This window comes from Panthera tigris, chromosome A1 (assembly GCF_018350195.1).
Source record: "Panthera tigris isolate Pti1 chromosome A1, P.tigris_Pti1_mat1.1, whole genome shotgun sequence".
NCBI lineage: Eukaryota > Metazoa > Chordata > Mammalia > Carnivora > Felidae > Panthera > Panthera tigris.
Window position 1 is genome coordinate 196358307 of NC_056660.1, and position 26724 is coordinate 196385030.

The 26724-nt window shown below is 50.7% G+C and overlaps 1 protein-coding gene across 4 annotated transcripts in view; it reads right to left on the bottom strand.

Annotated features, from left to right (window-relative positions):
- Window positions 1-26724, bottom strand: part of ABLIM3 (actin binding LIM protein family member 3) — a 110530-nt gene that overhangs the window by 37944 nt on the left and 45862 nt on the right. For all 4 annotated transcript variants that reach the window (XM_042994640.1, XM_042994629.1, XM_042994637.1 and 1 more), the window contains exons 4-8: window positions 23605-23788; window positions 21399-21511; window positions 12444-12570; window positions 8562-8655; window positions 367-454 (exon numbers count right to left, since the gene is read on the bottom strand). In XM_042994640.1, coding sequence (XP_042850574.1) covers window positions 367-454; window positions 8562-8655; window positions 12444-12570; window positions 21399-21511; window positions 23605-23788 — 606 coding nt within the window. The remainder of the gene's footprint in view (window positions 1-366; window positions 455-8561; window positions 8656-12443; window positions 12571-21398; window positions 21512-23604; window positions 23789-26724) is intronic.

Below are 26724 nucleotides of genomic sequence, written 5' to 3' on the forward strand. Positions count from 1 at the left end.
GGGAGGCGGGGGCAGAGGCTGTGGTGCTGCCTGCCACACAGGCATCTCTCTGAGGTCCTCTGTCCCCTTGGCCTGCTTCAGCTCAACCTCCCGCCCCCAGGCAGAGCCAGGGGAGTCTGCTCAGAGCGCTGCCAGGGAAGCAGGCCAGCTAAGCAGCGGGCGGAGGCGCACAGGGACGGAAGGCAGATTACATGTCACTTCATATTAGCCACACCGGCAACTTTGCCAAACCACCCGGAGAGGGGCGAGTTAATTGCAATTTTGAGAAGAAGCCAAAGCAAAGATAACACTGAAATGAAGGAGACCGTGTCTCCTTTATAGACATGGGTGGATAGGACTGCCTTCCATGAGGCCGCATTTGCCTACCTGTGAGGTACATCTCCTCTCCTTCGGTGAACATCTGGTGGCAACGTACGCATCTGGCACAGGTTGGGTGGTAGTGCTTCCCTCCCGCCTGTGGAAGGAAAAGAAGAAATAAGGAGGTCAGAGCTGGGGCTGCCGTCCAGGGGGCAGGTTGGGCCTGAACATCTCCTGGGCGCATCAAGGGTGTTGGTACTTTCATGAACCATTGAAAAGCCCACCCAGGAAGCTTGGTGATTCCACACCACGGGTCCCTGAAGGCAGGTCAGGGGGCTTCTCTGGACACCTGCCCTTCTATTCTGGCAGTGGAAGTGCCCCTTAACAGCCTTGACAGCCACTGGTCCATCATTTCCAGATGAGGAAATAATCTTGCTTTGAAGATATCCCAACAGTTCCCCAGGAATGGGGCCCTTGTCACTAGTGGCACCCAAGTGACTTTGAATGTACCTGGACCTGCGATTTAATAACATTGGATCAAGGGGGGGGGGGAAGGCCTCCTTTCCAATCCTCTGTCAATTTTTCGTTTTCTTTTTTAAGTTTTATTCATTCAGTTAATCTCTACACTCAATGTGGATCTCGAACTCACAGCCCTGAGATCAAGAATCGTATATCGTTCTAACTAAGCCAGCCAGGCACCCCGAATTCTTCCGGTTTCTTCAAGGACAGAGACCAGTTTGGTGCTACTGTGTCTTTAACATCTATCTGAAACTTACTAACCTTTTTTTTTTTTTTTTTTTTTTTTGAGACAGAGAGAGACAGAGCATGAACGGGGGAGGGTCAGAGAGAGAGGGAGACACAGAATCCAAAACAGGCTCCAGGCTCCGAGCCATCAGCACACAGCCCGACGCGGGGCTCGAACCCACAGACCGTGAGATCATGACCTGAGCCGAAGTCGGACACTCAGCTGACTGAGCCCCCCGGGTGCCCCACTAACCTACCTTTTTAAGAACGAGAACAGATTTGAGGCTTGGAGCCTCCAACAAACAGTAGAATTTAGCAAGAGCTGTGGGTTATGTTGTTGTTGTTGTGTGTGTGGTTTTTTTTTTTTTTTTTTTTTTTTTTTGGTTACTGGCAGTATAGCAAGTGATCCTGGTTTTTTCTGTTACATGTTTTTTGTCTTTTTTTTTTTTTAATTATTTGTAAGTGAGCCAGCTTTTGGTGGATCCCCAGTGCCCCTGGGAGGACCCAGCCTGCTGTGGCACTAGGAGTTGGGGGGGGCGGGGAGGTGGGGTAGAGGCTGTGATGCTGTCTGCCACACAGGCATATACAAGGTCCATAGACGTGGCAAAACTTGGCTTTTGGGGCTCCGTGGACAAACAATGGGCCCCACAAAGGCAGGACCTGTTGGGGACCTTCCGACCCTGATGCTCCGGGCCTGTGATTGCTGCACCTGAGTGCCTCTGTCCCAACCCCAGCTCAGCCCAGTCTGGTTTCGGTAAGCCGCCTTGACGATTCCCACTTTCCTTCCTTACAACTATTTCAAGTAAAAATGTAAATGATTTGCAACTGCAAATTCTTCTGTGGGGCAAGACACAGCCTCAGAGAAGGCGACGCTTCTAGGTTTCGCCAGAAGCAGTAGAAGCTGGAACCGTGAGGGCTTGTCACTCGTGCGGCACTCACTCCCCGCTGACGGCTGTGACACTACAATCCCAGCCAAGAGGGTGTGATACATAAGGGTCCTTCAGGGGCATCTCCAGACTCTCTATATGGAGGAGGTTGGCTCAGCACTGGGGTTGGAAGCGGGGGGGGGGGGGGGGCTTGTTTTGAAGGTACACTTGACCTTGAACAACACTGCTTTGAACTGTGGTTTGAACTCATCACATACAAGTGGGTCGTTTTTCTGACAAATGCGATACGGCACCGTAAATGTATTTTCTTTTCCTTATGATTTTCTTAATAACATTTTCTTCTCCTTAGCTTACTTGATTGTAAGAATACTGTATATAGATAGGGCGCCTGGGTGGCTCAGTCGGTTAAGCGTCCGACTTCGGCTCAGGTCATGATCTCACGGTCCGTGGGTTCGAGCCACGCATCAGGCTCTGTGCTGTCAGCACAGAACCCGCTACAGATCCTCTGGCCCTCTCTCTCCTTGCCTCTCCCCCATTCATGTTTCTCTCTCTCTCTCAAACATAAATAAATAAACTTAAAAAAAGAATACCATATATAATACACATATCTCACAAAACACGCGTTAATCTATGTTTATGTTATTGGTAAGGTTTCCAGTCAACAGTAGGTTGTTAGTAGGTAAGCTCTAGGGGAGCCAAAACGATACACGGATTTTCAACTCTGTGGGGGTCAGTGCCCCTAACCCTCATGTTGTTCAAGAGTCAAGAGTCAACTGCAAAATATGCATGTGAGGGCAAGATTAGTTTGGGGGGATAGGCCTGAGTGAAACTGATGGGTACTGGGGGATTATTAAAGGCCCCCCCCCAAGCCATCATTTGGTTGGATGCTAATGGGTTCCTTACAATTCAAAAATTATAATTGGATAATTCTAAAAAATACATAATTGAATAATTCTCAAGGCTTATGTCTGAATCTTTTTGGGGGGTGGTGGGGTGGGGCATGGGCTTGCCTATTCTGGAGATACTTGATTTATTCTAAAAACTTAGCAAGAATGAAGAACGGGGCAGATTTTTCAAAATGAAGACTTTCAAAGAAAGTCTCCAATGTTCCTGTTTCAGTCTCGTTTGTGGGGCTTCCCACCGGTGATAAAACGCCCTTCTCATCATCGAAGCAAACTGTGTTCAGACTTTGGAAGGAGCCTGCTATTTTCCCAAGCTGAGATGTGGGACTGATTTTCTCCTACCATGACAAGGATAATCGGTTTAATTAGTAGCTTCTTCCTACTTTGTGTCTCTTTATCATTTCAATTATAGACCTGTTTTCCAGGGAGGCAACAGCGCCTTGGTGCAACTGAAGCCTGGCGTCTTCCTAAATGTCACGCCCCGTCACCCTGCCCCGGCTGGGAGAGGGTGCACAACATCTCAGCAACAGCTTGGAAGCGAGTTGGGGAGGGAGGCTGCCAGAGCAGCCAGCGCCAGCATAAGGGAAACCAAGTCAGCGAGGGAATACGGGACATTCTGTCTGTTAACACACCGGAATCGAGAAAATAGTGGACAAAAACGGGGCAAATTGGACAGGACCGAGAACCACAAGGTTAGGAAAGGTAGTACCAGGATACCACGTTTGTCGTTCTCCTTGGAGAGGACAGAGACTAGGAAGGAAAGGGGCTGCGGAGTGGCCTAGGGAGGGAATGGGAAAGGGGGGGATGGGATTTAACTCAGTGCCTATCGTGTACCAGCAAATGCACTGGGCCCTGTGGTGGGCAACTGTTATTTTTGGCTGGCCAATGTCCTTCCCCCTTCTTCCAGAAACAGCTTGGGGGTCATGCGAATAGGCCTTTCCTGAGTGGGACTACTCATTCCCCACATCAGTCCATGTGGTTAAGTAGGGCAGACCCCACCAACAAGTGTATTCCAACTCTGTGGTCCTAGTGATTGGTTTGCAGATGGGCCTGAGATTGTCCAGTGAGAGCCAGTCCCAGGCTGAGCTATGAAAAAGAGAATCTCTCCTCCCCCTGGGCATGCTGTCTGATAGGATATAAGCCTGGGGCCAGTGGTGTCCAACTTCCCCATCATGAAGGAGAGCCTTCCTGAGAATAAGGCCCACACAGGGTACAGTGGAGCCAAAATGGTAGGATACTCCAAATGCATTTGTTTGAGCCCTGGATCCAGCTGTGCCTGAAGCAAGACCTACTCCTGGGCTTTTTTTTTTTTTTTTTTAATTTTTTTTTTAACGTTTATTTATTTTTGGGACAGAGAGAGACAGAGCATGAACGGGGGAGGGGCAGAGAGAAAGGGAGACACAGAATCGGAAGCAGGCTCCAGGCTCTGAGCCATCAGCCCAGAGCCCGACGCGGGGCTCGAACTCACGAACCGCGAGATCGTGACCTGAGCCGAAGTCGGATGCTCAACCGACTGAGCCACCCAGGCGCCCCCTCCTGGGCTTTTTATTATGGGAGCTGATAAATTTCCTTTTTGGTCTGAGCTATTTGACTATAGTTTCTGCACTTGCAACCAAAAAAGTCCTCACTAACTGTAAAGACACTTCTGTATGTGTCCTTTACTCTCACACGACTACCACACTCGTAAGAGTTCTGACATTAGATGTGTGTGTGTGTGGTGGGGGGGGGGGGGTCCATTGCAAGCAATTCTCTGAGACGCCAGCTGGATGTCCTATAGCTTAACCGGTTCTGACACTATTTACCTAGAAAGAGTATCAGACCCCACAGGTTAAGGGCTCAGTCCTACATGGCTGCCCCTCCCCCACTTCAGATGCCAATCTCGAGTCCCAGGTTGTCACTCGTGCTTCTGACCGACCAGCTATAAGTCAGGGTGCCCACGACCCCCTTGGGGGTTTGATAATTTGCTACAATGGTTCACAGAACTCAGGGAACACTTATGTTTACTGGTTTCTTATACAAGGGGATGACAAAGGGTAGAGATGAACATCCAGGTGGAAGGGGTTCGTAGGCCAAGGGGTGCGGGAGGAGGCGTGGAGCTTCCATGGCCCCTCCCAGCGCACCAGTCTCCCAGAGCCTCCACGTGTTCGGCAACCCGGAGGCTCTCCAAACCCCACCCTTTGGGGGTTTTTATGGAGGCTCCATCACAGAGGCACGATCCATCATCACCTCAGTTTCCAGACCCTCTCTCTCCCCCTTCTGGGGGATGCGAGGTGGCCCTGAAAGTTCCAAGCTTCTATTCATGGCTAGATCTTTCTGGTGTCCAGCCCCCACCCTGAAGCTCTCCAGGAGTCCACCGGCAGTCACCTCATTAGAACAAAAGCCACTCCTATCACCCAGATTTAGGAAGAGATTTAGGAACTCTGTGTCAGGAACCAGGGTCAAGGGCAAATACTAATACTTATACTATTAATTTATATAAAATCAATACAAAAGATGCTCCTCGTGTTCTTAACACTTACGGAGGTTGCAAGTTTTAGGAGCCCTGTGCTGGGAACCAGGGACAGAGAGAAGTTCATATATTTTCTATTATTTCACGCTAACATATCCATCAGGAGTTAAATAACAGTAGTATTCGCTGTGATAGATAAAGACTCTAAGTCTCAGATTAAGTGACTTGGTGTCAGGTTTCATGGCCAGAAGCGGTAACGTTGGAATCCAAGTCTGTTTCACTCCAACCGTGTATTTCATGACATCACATGACCTCAAAGACCACTGAGTGGCAGAGAGCTGTGGCCACGTGTGTGGGATATAGGAGTCTGGAGTCCTAGATTTTAGCTCCGGCTCTACCAGAAACACTGCGTATGACCTTGGATTGCACCACACGTCTTGGGGCTCCCTTTTCTCATCTGTAAAATGAGGAGGGCTAACTAGTTGATAGCTAAAAGTCTCTTCCAGCTTTAAGAAAAAAAATCAATACGTCCACGATGCTAATGGAGCCTCATACAAATGGAATCAATCGAAACCCGGTTACACCAGCAGCCCGAGAGGAGGCTCCCGGGATGCTCAACTGCTCAACGCAGCAGCACAAGGGAGAAGACAGCCGCCGCAGACACAGTGTCAGAGCGGCTTGGAAATGCTGGGATGAGTTCCCGTCTGCAGCCCTGTGTGTGATCCAAGTGTCTTCCTTCTCGAACAAAAAAGTCTGCTTTTATGACCGCCCATCCCACTGACCCTTTACCCCACTACAATGCAGACGCTTCTCTCCTATAATCCAGCCGACCTCAGACTGTTCTGAAGGTCACCTTTCCCCACACTCCACAGCTTCTTCTCAGCCCGCATAGTCCTCAACTGCTCCGCAGAATCTGACCAACACTGGCCGACCTCGCCATCCTTTCTGAAGCTCTGTATTCTTGTGGCCCAGGTCCCTTTCTCCCCCCACGTCCCTGACTTCTCTTCCTCTTTCTCTGACACCTCACTCCCCTTGTGCACCTGTAAGCGGCCACTCCCCCAGGCTGCCTTCAGCCCCTTCCTCCCTCTTCCCCCTTTCTTCCTTCCCTCCCTCTCTCCCCCTCCCTCTCTTCCTCTCTCTTGCTCTCCCTCCCTCCTTCTCTCCATCCCAATGACTCCCCTGGCGCTATTATTCAAATCCTAGCCTTTCTGAGATTATTCCCTCCACGCTGCGAAGCCTGATGGAGCTTTGTTCCTGAGTTCTGCTCCACATTTCTGACCGCTTTCTTGAAACCTTCTCGGAATTTCAATCACAACCTGTCCCAAATGGAACTCGCTGTGTTTCTGCCTTGATCAGCTGCTTTCCCTGCCACCCCTCATTCCGCAGATGACAGCAGCAGACGTCCTCTCATCCAGGCTTGACACTTTGGTACAACTTTTGGCCTCTTTTCCCCCAACCCTCCTGTCTACAAGTTGCCCCGCAGCAAAGAGATGGGAATTTCACTTCCATCATGCTGGAGGTAGGTGGTGCTCCTTCTGTTTGCCGCTGTAGGTCTTGAATCCTTCCTATGACGTCATGGCCTCCCCGCTGGTCTCCCACTTCTATTTCTTTCCTCCTAATGGAGCCTGTGTCCGTTATGCCCTCTCTAAGGAGCAGCTCTAAGTGGGTCACTCATGCTCAGTCTCTGCATAAGCCCTATTGCCCAGTGAATCCCACACAAATGCCTCACCCTGGTATTGGGCCCTCAGAAATCCAGGCCAACACCCCAGCTGTGCTCCTGTGTCTTGCTTTTGTCTTCCACATGGCACTCCTACTGCTCCCTGGAAAGGTTTAATAGTTGGTCAGCAATGTGCCTTTAGCTTATTCTCTCTGACTCCCTACAATCTTTTAGAAACATAATCTTATCATGTTGCTTCTTGGTTTAAAACCTAGGGCGCCTGGGTGGCTAAGACGCATAAACGTCCGACTTCAGCTCAGGTCATGATCTCGCAGTTTGTGAGTTCGAGCCCCATGTCGGGCTCTGTGCTGACAGCTCAGAGCCTGGAGCCTGCTTCGGATTCTGGGTCTCCCTCTCTCTTTGCTTCTCCCCCGCTCACACTCTGTCTCTCTCTTAAAAATAAATAAAAACATTAAAAAAAAAAAATGAAAAACTCTCCACTACCTTGCCATTGCACTTGCTCTAAAATCCGAGCTCCTAAATGGCTACAAAGCCCTATACGATATGTCCTATGTGATAGACTCCATCCTTCCTAGCCCCAATTTATATAATTCAGCCGCACTGGCCTTTTCCTCTGTTCTTTGAATGAGGCAAGCTCTATTCTCCCCTAGCTGGTCACGAGACAGCCTCCTTCTTATCCTTGGGGCTCAGCTTCAATGCATCTCTGTGGATCCTGCTTTCCTGGTTGCTACACTCTTTCCTGCACAGACTGGACGCGGCTGCAGAATCCTTCTCAACACAAGTGCTGGCTTCAGGTAACACTGACCAAGTGACCGGCGTTCTCAGAATTTGCGATTCTGCCTGGAAGAGCAGTCTGCCATCCCCCAGCCACTGTCAGAAGGGAAAACTGAGGCCTAGAGAGGCAAAGAGACTCACCCCAAATCTGAGCATGAGGGAGCAGTTGAGTCAATATCAGAACCCACTTGTTTCTAGTCTTCCGCCATTGTTTTTCCTTTGCACCAAACTCTTTCCTGTTTTGAATTCTTCGAGGTGGGTGGTCCCAAACCATAGGAAGACAGTCTTCTGGGCTCACAGGATGTGGGAAGGAAGGCCAGGAAGGCCAGCAGATAGGAGCTCGGGCAGGGGCGCAGGTTGCCTGTTCCTGGCAGAGCTGAGGCTGTGCATCAGAGGCAGGGGAGAGCTGTTGCCATGGTGATGGACCAGCCAAAGCAGGGCTCAGGGAGCAAGCCAGTAGACAAGCTGGTTCTTAAATCGGCACATTACCAAATGCTTAAAAAATTAAAACTGGCTTCCATCCTTTAGCAGGTTGGGAAGAAACCCGTAATTGTCTCTCCCCAGTAATCTATCTGGGTCTGAGTCCAGAGAAGCCACTGATATTCCCAGCACGGCGTTTTTTGAACTGGGAATAATTTTGTCTGGCTTCTCACTTTGGGAGGGCCCAGAGAGGCAAAGTTATTTGCTCAAGTCGTGCAGCAAGCTCAGCCGGGGTAGAGGCAGTGGGGGGCGGGGGGGAGGCTGGGGAAGAAGGGGGCCTCAGTGATGACTTTTTGGAGTCACGGGCCATCCTACGCAAACACCTTCACAGTTCCTTGAACCCCACTCACCTCCAAGACCCTGCCGCTGATGTATCGGTCACAGGTCTCGCATTTAATGCCAAACTGGGAGTGGTAGTCAGATTCGCAGTACGGAACACCATCCCTGCAAGAGGAAATCCACACAGGGAGAGGAAGTTGGGGGTGTGGGGATCCGAGGGGGAGCCACATGGAGGTTCCAGGACCTGCAGCCAATGGTGACTGGGCCAAGATTAGAAACACTTGGGGAGCTTGTCAAAAATGCAGACTCCCCAGCCACCCCCCCCAGATCTCTGGAATCAGAGAACCCCTGGAAGGGGGCCTGGGAATCTGCATCTCGGCAGACTTCCCGAGCGCACCTGGGAACCACTGGTCTGGGCTGCTGGCCATGGGTGCCCCTCTTCTGTCCTCCTTCCGCCCCTCCTCCCCGCAAGCTCTCCAGACCCACTTTCTTCTCTTTATCCCTAAGGGCTGTGAGAAAAAAGTATTGTCAAAATGCATTAAGTTTTATTGTATTTAGAATAGGTGATAGTTGCATTTGGCACATTATAAAGGCATAAAGGGGAATGCCTTCACCCTCCTCCCAGCCCTTTCCCGGAGGGAATCGATGTGGTCAATTTTTGTGGATAGCCTTAAAGGGCTCCTCTTCTAATAAGAAATTTTACCTGCAGTGAAAGAGTCATCTGACTGTCCTCCCAGGTCAGTAGATAACAGGAAACTACCTTAAGCACTTCCTATGTGTTTCGTTTTCACATAGAAGTTTTAAGTTTCACTTAAAACTTATCAGGCAGTAATAGGATTTTTGTTAATGATTCTTGTACTACCTCCTACTACTAATAGCCACTGACATTTATTTCTTGGTGTGTGCCGGGCCCTCCAAAGGTGTTTCACATAGATTATTTCATTTAATCCTTCCGGCCGCCCTATGAAGTCAGAACTATCAGTCTCCCTATTGTGTTGATGAGGCAACTCAGTAACTCAACGCCGATGCTCTAAAGCTGGATCCAAAGCCGGGCGGTCTGGTTTCTCGCCCAGGTCGTCATGAGGACTGAAAGACGGCTCCAGCGTGTAGGGCTCAGCTGTGCCGGCCTGTAGTGAGGACTTCGTGTGTGGAGAGGGGACTTCAACAGGACACTGCATCTAAGGACCAGATCTGATGACACAGCTGTGTAGTGCTAATGAATCCAGGACGAGAGAGGGCCATTTCCCCCACCTCTGGGCATAAGAGAACCGGCTCACACAGAGAGGCCTGAAGGACAGGCACGTCACTGTTTTGTCTCCAAGTTGTTGCCATGCTGGGACTGCTGTGACCCCACCCTGGGCAGCAGGGAGTCTGTGTTCCCCTGAAGGAGAGGCAGCAATGAGGACTCAGGCCCAGAAAAGCCCAGAGGTCAGACTGCTGTTCGTGGGCCCAGGAGACAAGCCTCCTCCCACCCCTGCCAACCTTTCCGCACGCCGTGGGTGTGGGAGGTGACCCTGCAGGGGGGATAAAGTCATGTGTCAGCAGAGGGGTACGATGAGCCAGCAAAATTTGGGTATAAATGCCAACCCCACCTCATTTGGACCCACGGGTTGGGAGGCCTTAGGGAATTTGAAATATGCATGATTCTAAAGAGAGGCAGAGGGTAAAATTAATATTTACTAGACACTTATTACGTACGAAGCACTGATACCTGAGCCTTTGCGTGACCCAATGAGGTAGGTCTTCTTATCTGTTTTGATAAGTGAGGAAACTGGGACTTGGAGAAGTGAAGTCTCTTGCCAAGGTCATGCAGGCTGGGCTTCTAACCAGGGCATCGATGCCACAGTCAGTGCCTCTAAGCACCTGCCACTCTGCCAGCAGACAAATGAAGAGCCCAGGGCAGGCTTCAGAGGCCCAAGGTGCAACGGGCAGTCAGGGCTGGGCCTCCTTGAGAGGAGCTCTGGGCAAACCCTGTGCCTCTAAAGAATTCTCACTCGGGCACACAGACTCAAGGCCTCCTGGCTGGTGACTCACTTAAGGGCACTTCTTACTCGGCAAGCACAGAGCGAGATGCCAAACTCCTATTAACATGGCATTCAAAGCTCTCGGTGACGTGACCTCAGCTCACCTCTGCAGCCTCGGACCTTGCTTCACGTGTGCACGCGTCTGAGCTCTGGCCAACAAGATGGACGTGTCAGGCACCACCTTGCCCTTGCCCAGGCCGGGCATTCTGCCTCCCAGCTTTCCTTCTTTGCATTTTCCATTCTTACCCCTGTTTCCAAGGTCTGGCTCAAATAGCACTATCCTCCATGAAGCTCTCACAGACTCCAGATTTCACTCCCTGCTACTTCGAAGTGATCCCTTCTTTCTCTGAATATTCACAGCCCTGTTCTTGGGCCTCCGGCAGACAGGGCTCTCTGGTAGCATCCGTGCCCCCTTTTGCCCAGAACCTCGCCTGGGGTTTCCTTTGGGGGCCACCCCTTGCCCCTCACAGTCACTGTGGGTCACGGAGGGCTGGTCTCTGGCTCTAGGGTTCACATCCTCCTGGCCAGCGATTGCTCAGGAATGGGTATGTGACCTAAGGGTGGCCAAATCAGGGGCAACCATGGGACTTCCACTGGAATCCTTGGGAAGGAGGCCTTTTTCTCTCTGCCGGCCTGGCTAAGCTGGGAGAATGAAAGCCTGGAGTGGCTGGTGATTACCTTTGCTACCCTTTGGGGAGCGCCTGTTTGAGAATAAATCCAACACGGAAGAAGCTGGAGCTGGGAGAGGGGTGGGGGAGAGAGAGGTGGGGGAGAGGGGCACTTCTAAAGAGCTAATGACATCTTTAAGTCCCTGGATTCAGCCACGCCGAAGTCAGTATGCCTCTGGCTTTCCCATTTCTGAGTCAATAAACTCTCATTTTTGCTTAAATGAGTTCGAATTGGGTTTTCTGTCACTTATGATCTGAAGGGTCTTCAACAACAAAACTCTTGAGCTCCCTATCACACAACTGCTGATGTCATAATTCTTTATGTATATAGTTTATCTCCCTTATTGGATTATCACTCTGTTGACAGCAAAAACCATATGTGCTACAATTTTACGTGCTCACTATGTCCTAGCAGTGGGTCACAATGGCACCTCAGAAGGGTCTGGGTCACAGAGCATCAAAGCTGTCAGGGCCTGTGGCCACGATTTCTTGTAGGTACTTGAGTATGTAGATGCTGTCACTAGGGTCTAGTGGCCAGGGGACCGGTGCCACACCGCGCAGGCACTGGGGGTTGGGCCCTCTTTCCTGATAGCTTTGTGTGTCCGTTGTATCTCATCTCATGGATTCAATTCATTCAACAACTGTATCATTGGCCGGGGGTCGGGCACTGTGCTAAAAAGGCAGCCGTGGCTGAAACAAAGTCCCTGCCTTGGTGAGGACAGACATTCAATTTAATCATGGAGCAAGTTACTTACTTCCCCAAGCCTCAGTTTTCACAGCTTTGAAAATGGGGCTGGACGCCTCATGGGGGTAGTTGTGGGATTTAATGGGATAACCCGTACACAGCCATTAGTGTATTCTTGGGACACGATAAAAGCTCCATACGTGGTAGCTGATATTAGTATCCTTATTAAAGAGTTGGCATGGATAAATGGATAACTGCAGACCGGGTTAGCCTGTGTGAAGGACACAAACAGGGCACGGAAGGCATGAGACCACCTCTGAAGAGACAGTGTGGGACGCAAGACCAGCGGGAGGGGAGGTGCAAGCACGTCAGGGAGGGAGGAGAGCATCGCCGGCGGAGGAAACACCACGGAAGGGCCCAAGGGTCGGGGATATGCTGTTTGCGGCTGTGGCCGTGTGGTGGCTGGATGCAAGTGGAGGGAGGCGCTACTGGAGACCCGGGCAAAGGCCGCAGGGGGCAGGCTGGAAGGATGGGGGGGGGCGCGGAAGCTGGGGCGGGGAGGGAGGAGACACCCACTTGCTGATGTACTCCCCCGTGAGGATGACGCTGCAGGTCTGGCATTTGAAGCAGCTGACGTGCCACTGCTTGTCCAGCGCCAGGAGCGACTGGCCGTGCTTGATCTCCTCCTTGCACCCGGCACAGTCTGCAAAGACAAGAGAACGCCACTGAGCAAAACATCCCGGCCCTCCTCTCCAGCCAGGTGAAGGAGAACCACCCCCCACCCCCCACAAAGCCGGTTTTCTCTCCGCAGTGGACACCCTGGTCCTGGCACCTGTCCAGGGGTCTCCCAGGTAAAAGCAAAGGCCGCCGGGGCCCTGGCCTCTGGACAAGAGGTCTCGGCGCGAGGGAGAAAGACATCCTAGGATTCCTTCAGAAAGTTCTCTGTCATCCTGCCCACTGTGCATCCAAAACCAGACGGAGCCTGCCCTGCTTCCCGCCTGCCCTCAAGCAGGTAACTACGCAGGCTGCTCTCCGTGACCTGGGGGACCCGCGGCATCAGCATCACCTGGGAGCTTACAGGTGTGCATCCTCTCAGACCCACCCAGACCTACTGAATTTGACCTAGATCTCCAAGCACAGTAACGTCTGAGACGCAGCGCTCCAGGGATAAGCTTAGTGGCTAATTTTCCCCACCCTGAGGCTGTGTGCTCAAGGGCAAGGACCCCGTCTCTGTTTGGTGGTTAAATCTACTCTCTTGCCTAGTGCTGTGCTGGGCACATAGTAGGCACTCAAATCATATTTGCTGAACACGCACGAAGGAGCGGACCTCACACGGTACCCAAGAAAAGGACGGAATTTACCATGACTGGCCCCGCTCCAACATACTTATATGCCAAGCGTTTTCCGCTCCAAGGATTAAAGAACGTGATAGGACTGTCCCAAACCGGAGCGGTGCCCTCACTCTCTATCCTGATTCCCCTGGAATGGGCATCAGGACCACAGAATGTGGGGGCCAGGCATCTGCCTGTTGCTCCATCGGTGTCTGGGGAGGGGCAGGAAATGGAGCCAGCGTCCGAGGTACTTGGGAGATGCTGGGAAATCAGCCTACCCGACCGGATGTCCCATTCTGGAGGAGGAAAGGGTCACGGGACAAAGTTTACCAGAGGACAAGCCTCCCTACTGGCACCACAAGACAGATGCATACTTTGGAGCCTGGGGAGGAGAGAAGCTGCACATCAAGTTGGGAGAGGCTGGCTGGAAACCCTCAAGTCCAGCTGGGAGCGGGTCCTGGGAGAGAAGATGATTCCTGCCTGTCGAGGAAGGGGGTGCGCCCGGCTAACTGTGGGGAGGGACTGGGCCCTGATGACATGTCTGTAGGAGGCACCCCCACAGTTCTGAGCTCTTGGCTACCTAGAGCCTTTCTGACATCCTTAGCATGACTAGGGGCAGGAGGGTCTCTGATTGCAAACTGCTTCTGGGGACTGGGAGAATGGTTTTGAGATCTCTTTTCCTGCCTTTCCTCCTGGAATAAGTCTACCCACTTCTTTTTTTAATTTTATTTATTTATTTATTTATTTTTATAAATTTTTTTTTTACATTTATTTATTTTTGAGACAGAGAGAGACACAGCATGAACGGGGGAGGGTCAGAGAGAGGGAGACACAGAATCTGAAACAGGCTCCAGGCTCTGAGCTGTCAGCACAAAGCCTGACGCGGGGCTCGAACTCACGGACCGCGAGATCATGACCTGAGCCGAAGTCGGCCGCTTAACCGACTGAGCCACCCAGGCGCCCCAACCCACTTCTATCCCAATAATTATAGATGTTGGAATGTAATCATCTAGAGATGACTTCATACAAGTGACTTGCCTGTGCTCAGCACAGAAGAACCTGGGGGCTCAGGGGTCAAATACCGAACTCGCATCTCTGTGGGCCTCCGTGATAGGGTTACATAATTCCACAGGGGCTCAGAATTCACAGAGCAGTTGGTCACAGTCCCACCTAACGCAGGAATCTACAGCATTCTTGACAGGTGGGTACCGTCCTCTGCTTACTTGCCTCCAGCGATGGGAAGCTCACCCCCTCTGCGGAAGCCCACTTTGCCTTTGGACAGGCAAAACTGTCAGGCCTGCTTTCTTTATTTTTCCGATTTTGATTTTTAAAAATACGTATCACATAAAGGTTTATTCGTGTTTTCTTTTGTTACTTTCCTTTTTTATTTCGTATCTGATTTTTTTTTTTTATTGAAGTATCATTTGCACACGATGTTACATTAGCCTCAGGTATACAACACAGAGATTCACCAACTCTCTACCTGGTGCTATGAGACCACAAGCGTAGCCGTTATCTGTCACCGTACAACGCTGTTACAACGCCATTCACTACATTCCCTATGCCGTGCCTTTTATCCCCAGGACTCACTCATTCCACAAGTGGAAGCCAGTAACCCCTACTCCCGGTCACCCATGTTTGTCCATCCCCCCTTCCCCACCCCTCCGTCAACCATCAGCTTGTTCTCTGTATTTATGGGTCTGTTTCTGCTTTTTTGCTTGTTTATTCATTTGTTTTGGTTTTTAGACCCTAGGTATAAGTGAAATCATCCAGTATTTGTCTTTCTCTGACTTATTTCACGTAGCATAATGCCCTCTAGGCCCATCCATGTTGTTGCAAACGGCAACATTCCATTCCTTTTTTGTGGCTGAGTAATATTCCATGGTGTGTGTATATATATATATATATATATATATATATATATATATATATACATACATGCCACATCTTCTTTATCCATTCATTGGTCGATGGGCACTTGGATTGCTTCCATATCTTGGCCATTGTGAATAATGCTGCAATACACATCGGGGTGCATGTATCTTTTTAAATTAGTAAATTTGTTTTCTTTGGGAAAATATCCAGCAGGGGAATTACTGGATCCTAGGGAAGTTCCATATTTAATTTAAAAAAATTTTTTTTAAAGTTTATTTATTTTGAGAGAGAGACAGAGAAAGAGAGCAAGCAGGGGAGGGGCAGAGGGAGGGAGTCAGCAAATCCCAAGCAGACTCCACACTGTCAGCACAGAGGTCAATGTGGTGCTCGAACTCATGAACCGTTAGATCCTGACTTGAGCTGAGACTAAGAGTCAGACGCTTGACCAACTGAGCCACCCAGGTGCCCCAATTTTTAATTTTTTGAGGAACCTCTGTTCTGTTTTCCACAGGGATTGCATCAGTCCACATTCTCACCTACAGTGCACAGGGGTCCCTTTTTCTCCACACTCTCGTCGACACTTGTCATTTCTCGTCACAACTGCCTTGTTTTTATGGAGACTGAGACTGGACTCCTTGTGAAGCCCCTTATTTTATGCAGTAAGAATAACCTACCTCTTTTGCCACCTGACATTTCCTTTAAATATATATATATATATATTTATATATATACATTTATTTATATATATACATATATATATTTATTTATTTATATTTATTTTTTATATAACATAAATAAATATTTATTTATTTATTTAAATATATAAATATATTTATTTAAAGTTTATTTATTTTGAGAGAGAGAGGGAAGGAGAGCAAGCAGGGAAGGGGCAGAGAGAGGAGGAGAAAGAAAATCCCTAGCAGGCTCCACACTGTCATTGCAGAGCCCGATGCCGGGTTCAAACTCATGAACTGTGAGATCATGACCTGAGCCAAAACCAAGAGTTGGACGCTTAACCAACTGAGCCACCCAGGTGCCCCACCTTTAAATATTTCAAGACAATTACAGTTTCCCTCCTCTCCTTCACTCCTCTCGCTTCACTTTTCCTTGCTGGATGTGGTCATCCACTGATCAGATTCCCCTGTGGACTCCACGGAGCGAGGTCTGTTATGGCCAACCACACAATTCCCGACCTCTCTGATACGTCTTGTCTGAATAGCTGCATCCTCTCGTGGCCACATTCTAGCAATGAGTCCTATCTCCTTAAGTTGCAATGGCACACCTGGGATAGAATTAGCACCCTGAGTTCAAATTCAGGACTCAGTACAGTGTAGTGGTTAGAGGCTGGGCCGGGAGGACAGAGTGAATGGTGAGACGCTGGCCGAGGGCAGGATCCCAGCTCCCTCACTTACCAGTTGTGCGACCGCTAAGCCCCTGCTTCTTTACCTGAATATCTTCCTTACAACACTAGTGTGGGGATGCACCATAATCAGGCCTGGGAGGACGCAACACGTGTGCTCAATAAATGGTCACTGTCGGGGCGCCTGGGTGGCGCAGTCGGTTAAGCGTCCGACTTCAGCCAGGTCACGATCTCGCGGTCCGTGAGTTCGAGCCCCGCGTCAGGCTCTGGGCTGATGGCTCGGAGCCGAGCCTGTTTCCAATTCTGTGTCTCCCTCTCTCTCTGCCCCTCCCCCGTTCATGCTCTGTCTCTCTCTGTCCCAAAAATAAATAAAAAACGTTGAAAAAAAAAATTTAAAAATGGTCACTGTCATTCTTGTTTCACGTTCTCGTGTTTCTAGCCCATGTTCCGGGCACTATCCAGTCTCTGATCTGAGGCCAGAAGAACATTCCTCTTGCAGGGAAGGCCTGTTGACTCCGCCTGGGGATTCTGAGATGCCTTCTCCATGCGGATTTTCTTTCCATGTGATCCTGCTGGTCCTTTATTGTACTGGCCTCAGGTTGATCGGGAGCTTTTTCTCTCTCTTCTTCCTCCTTTCACCCTTGACTGCTGGTGGAGCCTCAGGCATCCACCCAGGAGCCCATGAGTCTCGTATAATAAGCAGGGTCAGGAAAACTACACCCTGCCCTGAGTTGGTTGCTGCACAGCCAGCTGTCCACTCCTCATCTGTTCCCCTCTTTTCCAAAATTACAGCCTTCAGCTGGCAGAAAGGATGATGCCACCACCTGTTCCCCCAAATCCTTTAGTTTGTGGAGGTGTTTAAAGACTCCAGACAGCCATTTTTAGTTTTTCTTGACTGTGTCATACATTCCATTTAGATCAGCAAAAATGAGTGGGTTTTGTGAGTCCCTTCCTTGTCGTAGACAACTAATCCATGAAGACAGGACCCTTCCCAACTAGCAAGTCATGTCTCTGGTATAGGGTGTGAAGGGAATAGGCCCCAGGGCCAGACCGCCTGGGCACATTCCAGTTTCATTACTTACTATTTGTGTGACTTTGGGCAAGTCATTTATGTTCTTTATGCTCTGTGGGTCTCAGTGTTCTCATCTGTAAAAAATTATTCTTCTCTCCCTTGTAGAGCTATAATGATTAAATGAGATATTATGTATAGAAAACTTAGTGCATTACCTGACAATAATAACAGTCAATCAATGTTATCTGTGGTTTAGCAGTGGTGACGATGGTGATGGTGGTATTGCTGGTGGTGGTGGTGGTATTGGTAGTGATAGTGGTGGTGGTGATGGCGGCGGTGGTGATAGTGGTGGTGGTATTGGTAGTATTGGTGTTGGTGGCGATGGTGGTGTTGGTGGTGGTGTTGGTGGTGGTGGCGATGGTGGTGTTGTTGGTGATGGTGTTGGTGTTGGTGGTGATGGTGGTGTTGGTGTTGGTGGTGGTGGTGGCAATGGTGTTGGTGGTGGTGATGGTGGTGGTGGTGATGGTGGTGTTAGTGTTGGTGTTGGTGGTGATGGTGGTGTTGGTGGTGTTGGTGTTGGTGGTGATGGTGATGGTGTTGTTGTTGTTGTTGGTGTTGTTGGTGATGGTGGTGTTGGTAGTGATGGCAGTGGTGGTGATGGTGGTGTTGGTGGTGGTGATCTGGTGTTGGTGGTGGTGGTGCTGGTGATGGTGGTGTTGGTGGTGGTACTGGTGTTGTTGTTGTTGGTGGTTGTGGTGGCGATGGTGTTGGTGTTGGTGATGGTGGTGGTGGTGGTGATGGCTGTGGTGGTGACGGTTGTGGTGGTGATGGCAGTAGTGGTGATGGTGGTGATAGTGGTGGTGGTGGTGGTATTTGTGGTGTTGGTAGTGATGATGGTGATAGCAGTGGTGGTGATGGTGGTGTTGGTGTTGGTGATGGTGGTGGTGGTGGTGGTGGTGGGGGTGGTGATGGTGGCGATGGTGTTGGTGTTGGTGGTGATGGCCGTGGTGGGACAGTTGTGGTGGTGATGGTGGTGGTGGTGGCATTTGTGGTGTTGGTAGTGATGATGGTGATGGCAGTGGTGGTGATGGTGGTGTTGGTGTTGGTGGTGAAGATGGTGGTGATGGTGGTGGTGGTGGCGATGGTGTTGGTGGTGAAGGTGGTGGTGTTGGTGTTGGTGGTGATGGTGTTGGTGTTGGTGGTGATGGTGGTATTGGTGATGGTGGTGTTGGTATTGGTGTTGTTGTTGGTGGCAATGGTGTTGTTGTTGGTGGTGATGGTGGTGGTGGTGGTGGTGATGGTGGCGTTGGTGATGATGGTGTTGGTAGTGATGGCAGTGGTGGTGATGGTGGTGGCGGCGATGGTGGTGGTGGTGGTAGCGGTGTTGGTGGTATTGGTGGTGTTGGTAGTGATGGTGTTGGTGGTGATGGTGGTGATCTGGTGTTGGTGGTCGTGGTGCTGGTGATGGTGGTATTGGTGGTGGTACTGGTGTTGTTGTTGTTGTTGTTGGTGGTGGTGGTGAGTGTTGGTGGTGGTGATGGTGGTGGTGGTGGTATTTGTGGTGTTGGTAGTGATGATGGTGATGGCAGTGGTGGTGATGGTGGTGTTGGTGTTGACAGCGATGGTGGTGACAGTTGTGATGGTGATAGTGAAGTTGCAACTACTGCCAATTCCTCTCAGTGAAGATGACGAGGAAAAACTTCCTCTTGTAAAAAGTAATATACTTCTTTTATCTTGATAGTTCCTGAGTATTCTTGATCTCTTTTGAGTAGACATTATTCTTGCTTTTGCAGAATGTCTTTATTCACCTTCCAGGGATAAATGGCACACTCCTGCAGATCGAAAATACACCACGTATTTCCTCATTCTTTTTCCTTTTCTATGATAGGCTCTTCATCTTAGCCCTCTCTTGAATCTGGTTTTGGTTTCCTCTATCCTTCGGGAACTCAGCAGATCTTCCAACATCCCCTCTGGTTACGTGCGGCATGGAGAGTGACCACCTTTGGGGAGAAAACACTTCTGTGGAACATATGCCCTGTAGATCCACACACTGATGTCTTTACTTCGTGAGCAACCAGACCAGCCAGGATCCTGCGTGCTCCCCCTGGAGATGCTCGTGTGCTCACCTGCTTCCCATTATTCACTCTTCTTCGCCCCTCTCTGCCTTTGGCCTTGGAGAATTATGGTGGAGACATTTAGCAGCCTCTCCTCAAGGACACGCTCACATACAGGATTCCCACACGCAGCCAAGGAAGTCTCCCACCTCTTCGAGGTCCCTGATGCACGTAGAAATGCATAATGCAGCACAAGCCATGAGAAACAACACACCCAGGGATCATATTCTCTCTTCGGCGTGCTTTCCAGATTAAATCTCCAAGTCGGCAGCATCCCTCACTTTATATTTAGAGAGCATTTTACACACTATGATGTATGTTAGTCTGCCTCCTGGATACTAATATATCTGCTTTCCATAAAGCTGGGGAAACAGAGCCCGAGCAAGGCTGCGTATCTGTTGTGCTTCACACAGAGGGTTGGCAGGCTGCTGGCTCCAGCCTGCCTCTCTCTACGGCCTGACACGTGGTCTGCTGGTCTCTGGGCGCCTCTGCAGCATCCGTCACAGGGCCGTGGTCCTGCACCCCAGCACTCCCAGCCTTGCTGTCACTCTTCACGATGCTTTCAAGGAATTATAAAAGACAGCAGCATGTGTGCTCAGCCACCTTGAGATGGAAACCTGCTCAGACCAGCGAACTGTTCATGAACGTCACCGGGGACGCTGAAGGAAGTGCTGTCTGCATGTTCTGTGAGCAGATCCGATTAGGTCTAGGGGAAGGAAGGGCGAGGGAGGGAGCCTTCCCATCGTCTTTCTCCCCAGCACACGGCACCGGGCAATCTCTCATGGAACCCCTAGGGGCTGAGGCCTGCCGACTCGGTGGTTTCGTGCTCACCCCCGCAGGGGGACGCAGCCCTGCCATGCTGACTCTGTCGGTGCCCGCACCCACACGGAGATGCCGCACAGGAGGCTAATGGGTTTTCATTGATTCTGCTGGGGAGGCCAGGGGGAGCGTCATGTAACGTAAGAACACCGGAGCCTAGCATGGCTTACCGTAGACCCTGGGGCCAGGCCCGTGTGTGTGTGGGCACCTGCCATCAGCAGCCTGACAAGGGCGTGTGGGAACCGTGATTCAGACATCTTACCGCTAGACATACTTGGGTGGGATGGATGCTCCACACATTTGAATGAGTGTTCCAAGGTACACTCTTGAACCTCAGTTTCCCCCCAGATCTATGGTTTGGGGACGAGACACAACATTTGCTCTGGTGTGGCCGATGCTCCTCATCTCGAATGGTGGTTCTCAGTCTTAGGAGCAGCAGCAAGCGCCTCGCCCAGGAAGCTTATTAAGCCTGCGGATTTCTGGGTTCCCTTCTTAGAAGCCCGAAGCGGGCCTAAAAATCTGCATGTTTACTAGTCACAGCAGTGAAGCTGACGCAGTGGTCCCCTGGACACTCCCTAAGAGACACTAGCACAGCCCTGGTGGTTCGCTCCCGTATTTCTCCCCTTAAAGACGTGTCTGTGTATACTTTTTAGTAGAGTTTGTGAAAATTGAGAACCACTGGTAGCTTCATCAGCCCTGTTAAGGTACCCCGGGGGAATGTGGGTCCAGAGGAGGGAGGAGATCAGGAGCCCGGCTCATCCCAGAAGAGCCCCACCCAAGTGGCCAAACATGATACAGGCTGTCATGATTTAGCATCAGCAGCCTGTTTTCCCTGCATTTCTGCTTAAGGAAGCTTGTGAGTCCGGGCAGGGTGCCAACTGGGTCATGCTTCAGGAGTCCTCCAGGGTGGAAACCTCCCCCACTTCCCTCCGGGACCGCAAGAGCCGGTGACGGAGCCGGGACAGGGAGCCCTAGGATTCATGGCCGGCGGACAGGGAGGTGCCCCGGGGGAGGACTCACGGCTCGGTCCGCGGATCTTGATGGGCCGACTGCTGGTCATGGACTGGGAGCATGTCTGACACACGCATTCCTTCCCGCTGAAGGTCACCTTGTCTCCAATGGGGAAAGGCTTCCTGCAAGGGACATGAAAGAGAAATTCAACACCTCTCCTCTGGAGGGATTCCACGTCTATTGGTGAGCTGACAGCGCACGGGCTCACAGCTCGGTACCGCACACAGCCTGCCTTACGTTATACCAGGTAAATTCAAGGGCTGTTCGCAGCACCAGGCTGACTGAACCGCTCAGTTGGGGCCAGGACCGGAACTGGAGGCCCACTGGGGCCATTTACATGACTTTAACACTGGGCAAATCGTGACACTTACACTGTTGAGTTGTGCTTCTCATCTGAAGTTGAGCTTACACTTCTCATCTGTAAACGAACTGGCTAACAATTCCTCCTCCACTGTCCCTTCTTCCTGGAAGGACTTTTTCCACCCCAACCTCACCTATCCCCCCCTATGTCAAGAAGAAGCCATCCAACTCCTCGATTCACCCAGATCTCTTCCTTTCACGACCCGGGAGGTTGAGAAGCGCCCAGATGCACTCTTCCTCTCCTCCGCGTTTGTGCCGTTTGGGTTCCAGGGTTCAAAGGTCTCCAACTTGTACACGTCCTGCCTCCCTAACCAAATATCAACTATGTACAGAGTCCCTGGCAGCATTAAGCCCATTGTTCAGCTGCGCTTGTGCACAGAGTCTGGGACACAGGCTCTGGGCACAGCCCCGGACACAGGCTTCCAGTCGCTCCACCGCCCTTGCGTGAGCAACGTGGGACAAGGGAAGGAGCGCCGGGGTGACGTGGGGGAGCTGTGTTCTCATCTTGGCCCAGGCGCTGACTTGTGGCAAAGGACGAGGCACTATATCCGTATGGGGCCCGACAGAAACTTCACTTTATACCGTATGGACCCTACTGTGCTAACCTCCAATGGGGCTGGGAGTCTGGGCCCCAGGGCCCAGGTTTTAAGAGACGGACGACTGAATGAATGAATTCCGCTGGGTGATTTTATTTGCTTATACGCTGTGTCATTAGTCTCAGCTGGGAACTCTAGCCGGTAACCAACAGGTAGTTATTTCATGGGGAGAATAATTAATCTATAAATTCCCTTCCTGATTAAAAAATGCATATATTTCTTCCAAACCCTGTTTCTACTTGTGACTTAATCAGGGCAGTCCATTAAATTTTAATGTATTTGTGGGCAGGGCTGAGGTTTCCTTTAGGTTTCTCATCTCCTTAATGTGGTGCTTGGCATACAATGGACCCTTAATGTACATCTGCTAAGTTAACAAGTGACTGGGGATTCAGGGCATGGGGTGGGGGGGGGAGGTTTCCATCATCTACCAGGTAGCCTGAGAGGCTAGGTGCTTATTATACGATGATGACAAGGATAGCAAAAGGAGACCCAATTATGTCCTGAGCTGTGGTCTCTGCAAGCACCAACTCATTTATATCTTCAGGAAAACCCACTGAGGTTGGGGTGGTTTTGATGCCCATTTTACTGATGAAGAAGGTGAGGTTCACAGAGGTCAGGTCACTTTCCAGGGTCACAGAGGAAGGCTACAGACGGGTATCTCTGAACCACATGTGGCTGAAGGTGTGGGAGCTGGCCCAGGTGCCTGGTTTCCAAAATGGGTTGTGAGAGGCCAGGGTGCTCAGCGGCTCCTTTGAGGACTTCTGATGGGAAGTGGGAGGCTGAGTGTGGAGGCCTGGATCCTTACTCTTGTCTTGACCGCCGGACAAACTAGTGTTTTGTATTAGATCATATTCGACAGATTGGATTCAGCTGCTAAAAGGTTTGCAAACTAGGGGCACCTGGGTGGCTCAGTCGGTTGAGCGTCCGACCTCGGCTCAGGTCATGATCTCACGGTCCGTGAGTTCGAGCCCCGCATCAGGCTCTGGGCTGACAGCTCGGAGCCTGGAGCCTGCTTCAGATTCTGTGTCTCCCTCTCTCTCTGCCCCTCCCCTGTTCATGCTCTGTCTCTCTCTGTCTCAAAAATAAATAAGCATTAAAAAAAACTAAAAAAAAAAAAGGGTTTGCAAACCACTGGCCTGTCAGATCGTTTCACCCGTGAGATCTTAAAAATCTGAGTGTCCGGCATACAGCCCTGGGAGCCCCAGAACTGCCAGGGCGCTCGGGCAGAGGGTCCCGCCCTCTGCCGGCCACCTGCTCACCTGCACAAGCTGCACACGAAGCACTTGGGGTGGTAGGTGCGGCCCAGGGCAGAGATGACCTCCCCGGTGATGAAGTCCCGGCAGCTGTCGCAGCGGGTGCCGTAGAGTTGCTGGTAGTCCTGAGTGCAGATGTACTCTTGGTTCTTGAAGAAGAAGCCCGACTGGGCCAGGCCGCAGCCACACACTGGGGGCAACAAACAGAGAGACAAGGGCAGGCTGAGTCCAGGAAGGTCTGCAAGCGTGAGGTTCTCACTGGGGACAAGACTGGTGTCTGACGTGGTCATGTGGCCAGAAAATGGTGGCAGATTGGACCTCACGGGGCTAGCGTTTCTGAAAGTATATCCCGAAGAGCACTTGCGTCAGAATCGGGAGCCCGGCCGGCTCCTTTAGGTGCAGACGCCTGGGCCTGAATCGGGCTCGCTGGGGCTAAGGTCCAGGAGTTTGAGTTTTAGCATACTCCCCGGCTGCTTCTGATGCGCCCTGACTGAGACCACTGATGGACAGCCCTCTCAATACATGGATGAAAGTTTAGGGCTGCCGTGGCTCACGCAATGCCATACCGGTGGTATTATGAATTTGAGAAGAATCATTCAGTTAAAGTTCCTCTGGGCACTTTCTACGGGCTGGAGTCTGTGCTAGGTGAAGACACCTTAGAATGGCAATGGGACGGATGATTTGAAGTTTATAACCTGCTCTCACCACACACATAACGAGTTGGTCTGTTCCCCGGGCAGGAAGGATAAAACACGATCCCCGAACTGTACTAATGAGCTACTAATGTATGCCAAAAGACGACCTTATGGAACACACGTCACGGGCGATAGGCCATGGGCTGGTGCAGGCAGCAAGTGCTGTTAGTGGGGAGGAAAAGGGAGCAATGTCATTGGGGAGGGATCACGGTAGGCTTCTTGGAGGAGGTGGCAGCTGGGCTGAACTCTGAAGGCAGGATGAGCCACAGCACATAAGTAGAATTTGCAAGTGATATTCGTGTGGTGGTGGGGCGGGGGTTGGGGTAGTGTTTTTAGGGAACGGAGAATAGTAATAAAGGAAAATATTGACGGTTGGAGGAGGGCCTGAGTCTAGCTTAAGAAGTTTAGGATTTGTGGGATATTAAGAAGCCACGGATAGTTTTTTAAAAACATTAAAAAAATTATTTTGAAACTCTCCACCATATACAAAAGACGAGAGAAGGTTATAATGATGTCCCATCACCTATTTGCAAAAGTGGCCAATTGCACTGATAGCTTTTGAATAGACAGGCAATATGATTTCATTAGGTCTTGTGGGATTTCCTTGCAGACAATATGAAGATGTGTAGGACCGATAATAGATAGAGCAGGTGGATATAATTATAGGTGCTCGAACGACTCAACCCATGTGGGACTCCCTTCCCCCGAGGGACTTAGAAACGTGGGAAACGAGATTTCCCTCTGAGGGTTGAGTTATGAAATCAACACCTAATGAGAAGAGCAGAAAGAGGCAAAGCCTCTTCCAGGAGATCGAATGGCTCTCGGGGCTACCAGAACTGCCAAGTGTATTGATCCAGCTATAAAGCAAGGGTGGCCAGCCAGGAAGGGGCTGGCCAGCAATCAAAGGAAGGCCATTCGGGAGTCCATTCGCACCCTACGACCACCCCCCTTGCTCTGAGTGTTCAGAGTGATCGTCTGAGAGTTTGGCTTTCTATGCAGTTGGCCTTTGGGAGAGACGCAGCTGGTCAGGGGAATGAGAACTAGTACGACGGGGAATCGCAGCTCTTGTTTCCATTAATAAACAGGCACTCTGATTTTATACGTTGGTTTCCTGTGGACTTGGTTACCACGAATGAGCTTTCTCAAGCACGGTCAGCGGTGTGGAAACCAAGGAGACGGGATTCTGAGCCTGTAATCGTGAGGACCTGGCCTGGACTGGGTGATACTACCCCAGCAAACACGACCTCCTCGTTAACAGGGAAAGTTGCATTGCAAGAGCAGCCAGGTTAAAGATAGGAGGGACTTCCGGGCGCGTGGCAGAACTATTTCGCAAGTGTTCGTTCACCTCGCAGGCTTCCAGGGCCAGGACGAGTGAGGAGGAGGACAGCCCCAGATGTCCCAGCATTAGGGCGACAGTGCAGCACGGTGGGAGATGTAGTGGTCTGGGAGCTGGACCATCTGGGCTCTGGTTTTGTCACCGCCACTAACTCTGTGGGTGACCATGAACTTGGTCTCTGTTCACATGGATGCAAAATGAAGAAGCCGGATTAAAAAGGAACCCGAGCTTTTCTTCTGACACTGACAGGCTGTGAGTCTAGAAGGAGAACTTCCTTAAGGGCTTACCAGGTGCCAAAACATTTTAAATTCAGTGCGAGGTAGGGCCTCTGGAGACCACGCCTGCAGAGAGGCTGGAGGGAGTGGTGGGGGTTGGTGGGGGGAGGGTTCACCTGCCACCGGGGCTTGGTGAAAATTCATCACATCAAAACAATGCCTCGAGAGCAGGCGAGGCCAGAGTACAGGCCGTTCTGGGGTGTGCAGGTGGCGGATCAATTGACTTCATGGCTGTGGAATTAGTTAGTTCATGGCCTAGGACCTCATGGGAATCAGTTCCTGTTTTTTCCTTCTTTTCTCTCCTTTGTTTCCCCAGCCAGCTCCACCCTCACAGCCACCTCTCCCAGTGGACAAAACCAGGAGGCCATCAGAAAACTTGGAACAATCAGTTCCTCTATTTCCCCCAAGGAGCTGAAGGAGGAAGTTTTTGGTAGAAAGGACGTAAAGGTTGATAAGGATCTCAGGGGGGTTCCTGGAAATCCAGTGGGGAACGCGGGGACGGAAGACAAGTTGGACAGCACCGACAGATGCATCTGAGGTTGAACAGAGCCCAACATTCAAATAACAGGAAAGGCCTTGCAGAGGGTCTGCAGTATGGAACCGATGTGGAACGAACACACCTGGGGCAGTCGTTATTCTGTGAATCAAAAAAATCAAAAAGTCTACTATTTAAAAAAAAAAAAAAGCAGATCATTTGGTTTGACAGTGGGACAGGATATGAAAACTTGGCACTGCTTTGAGAAAATCCGGAACGAACATCCACTATAAATATAATGCCTAGAAAGAGGCCTGGCATACAGTCACAGCACGTTTGTACTGC